A 1,960-nucleotide genomic window follows, 5' to 3' on the forward strand; every position below is an offset into this window, starting at 1 on the left:
ATTATGTTGAGAGGGTTCTGGAAAATTTTTTTTTTTTTTTTTTTAACCCTCCGAAATACAGCCGAAATGGTTTTTTCGTTGTAACTTGGTTATTTGACGGCCGATTTTTAAAATTGATATGTCATTATTTTTGTCTTGAGAAGCTTCACTTTTCGTTCTTATGTCTTTTTAAGCTTTGAAGTCGCGTTCGCATGATAAGGGCAGAAACAAAATTTTACCCCCCCTAAAGTATATTTTTTTCCTTACCAAACGAAAGTACTTAAAAATTCAAGAAAATGTTGCCTTCAAACTATATTACTAAAATAATAAACAAAGGAGTTATAGCACTTTTAATATCACAGGTCAACATGAGTTTCAGATGTAAGTATAATAACACAGTACAACAAAAATTGATTTTTTTTATGCAACAGAGTAACCTAAATTTAAGGATTATGTTGAGAGGATTTCGAAATTTTTATTTTATTTTTTTTTTAACCCTTCGAAATACAGCCGAAAAGGTTTTTTCGTTGAAAGTTGGGTATTTGACGGCCGATTTTTAAAATTAACATGTCATCACATTTCCTTTTAAGCTATGAAGTCGTCTACCCATGGTTAGGTCAGCTAACAAAATTCGCCCCCACAAATTCCTCCAACAGTTTTCTTAGTTGGAAATTTAATCTCACTGCTTTCGTACCAATTTAGGTACATTTTTGCTACGATTTTTCCCAAATTCATACTCTTTGTTTTCGTCGCATCAGCAACCCGGGGAGTGCAAAACTGACGCTGTCAATAGCGAGCTAACCTCTTGTAATTTAATCATGCCAATAAATTTTATAAATTGTGGAAGTCAAAGTAAATAAGTGAGTCAAACCTGTTGTTTCGTATTGATAATAATAATTTATAATTAATACCATAAATTGTGCTGGTGAAATAAAATTAAAAAGTGACTTAACAGTGTGTGCAATTTAAAAATGGCTTTCGTTAAGCGCGATATTGATATTAAAATGTTACCTACGAAACGTGGTGTTATTGAATATTTTTTGTTCCTTAAATATTACGGCTCTGCAAGTGTTCCAAAAAATCGAAGTCTCAATGAATATTTGCCAATAGTTATGAACACAATTTCAAAGTTGTGGCAGCAGGCAAACATCCCTATAGTTACAAGAACTACGCTCCGGAGAAACATTGAAAGCCTCCTTCAAAGTTATTACAATGTAAAAAAACATCCTTATGAATATAATGATCAGGAATGGAATAAAATATTGTTAATTTCAAAGTGTAAGTGCATTATGGACTTAAATCGACAATGTGATTGCCCTAGTGCAAGTAGAGTTCCAACCGCGGTAAATGACTTTCTTTATGATCAATGCGGGCCAAGGCTTTTGTCATTAGATAGTGGGCTTGATCATACTAGAACTGACAATTGCTGACGCTGATCCAGAGATACGTAATGATGGGTACGAAAAAATCAAAACAGCACGTCAATATCCACCAGCAGGGCTTCGCATGTTCAAGGTCCCAAAGCGTGGCGTAATAAACTTTGAAAGTAAGTCGTATGTCAGCATGATCGATTGGAGTCAGTTTAAGATTACGGAACCCCCTTGTGTGCAGTTCTACCCAGATAGTGAACTTACAATGTTTCAATTTTCGGAAAATGAAGTGATAAATATCCCAGGTAAATATCTTCAAACTAAAAACTTCACGGGTCTTATAGTACTTTTAAATCATTTTTTTTTAGAGTTCCTCTGTCATTCCCAGAATACCGAACGGTTTGTGCGTGTTGTTAGTGAGTCTGCAAGTGCTGTCACTGATGAAAAGCGCCTGGGCCACATTTTTGCAAAATTAGAAAGCCGAGACCAATATAAAAGCCTTGATTCGCGCCAAAATTTGCTTAAGTAGCAATAAATATTGTAAGTGAAATAACTTTTTTGTTGATTATTTTAGTAATATAGTTTGAAGGCAACATTTTCTTGAATTTTTA

General features: G+C 34.0%; 1 protein-coding gene across 1 annotated transcript; it reads left to right on the plus strand.

Annotated features, from left to right (window-relative positions):
* The first annotated feature begins 1,469 nt into the window (after nt 1-1,469).
* LOC118732594 lies at nt 1,470-1,954 on the plus strand. Its single transcript, XM_036461722.1, has 2 exons — nt 1,470-1,654; nt 1,718-1,954. The coding sequence occupies exons 1-2, from the start codon at nt 1,486-1,488 to the stop codon at nt 1,876-1,878; spliced, it is 330 nt and encodes a 109-aa protein (XP_036317615.1). The 5' UTR covers nt 1,470-1,485; the 3' UTR covers nt 1,879-1,954.
* Nucleotides 1,955-1,960: the final 6 nt, after the last annotated feature.

Source organism: Rhagoletis pomonella, unplaced genomic scaffold (assembly GCF_013731165.1).
Source record: "Rhagoletis pomonella isolate Grant_MI unplaced genomic scaffold, Rhpom_1.0 Rhpom_scaffold_23026, whole genome shotgun sequence".
Classification (NCBI taxonomy): domain Eukaryota; kingdom Metazoa; phylum Arthropoda; class Insecta; order Diptera; family Tephritidae; genus Rhagoletis; species Rhagoletis pomonella.

Bases quoted from the DNA above. Each gene is read 5' to 3' on its own strand.
- LOC118732594 (XM_036461722.1), top strand. From the start codon at position 1,486: ATGTTCAAGGTCCCAAAGCGTGGCGTAATAAACTTTGAAAGTAAGTCG. The intron at 1,655-1,717 runs GTAAATATCTTC...ATTTTTTTTTAG, and splicing joins TGAAGTGATAAATATCCCAG to AGTTCCTCTGTCATTCCCAG.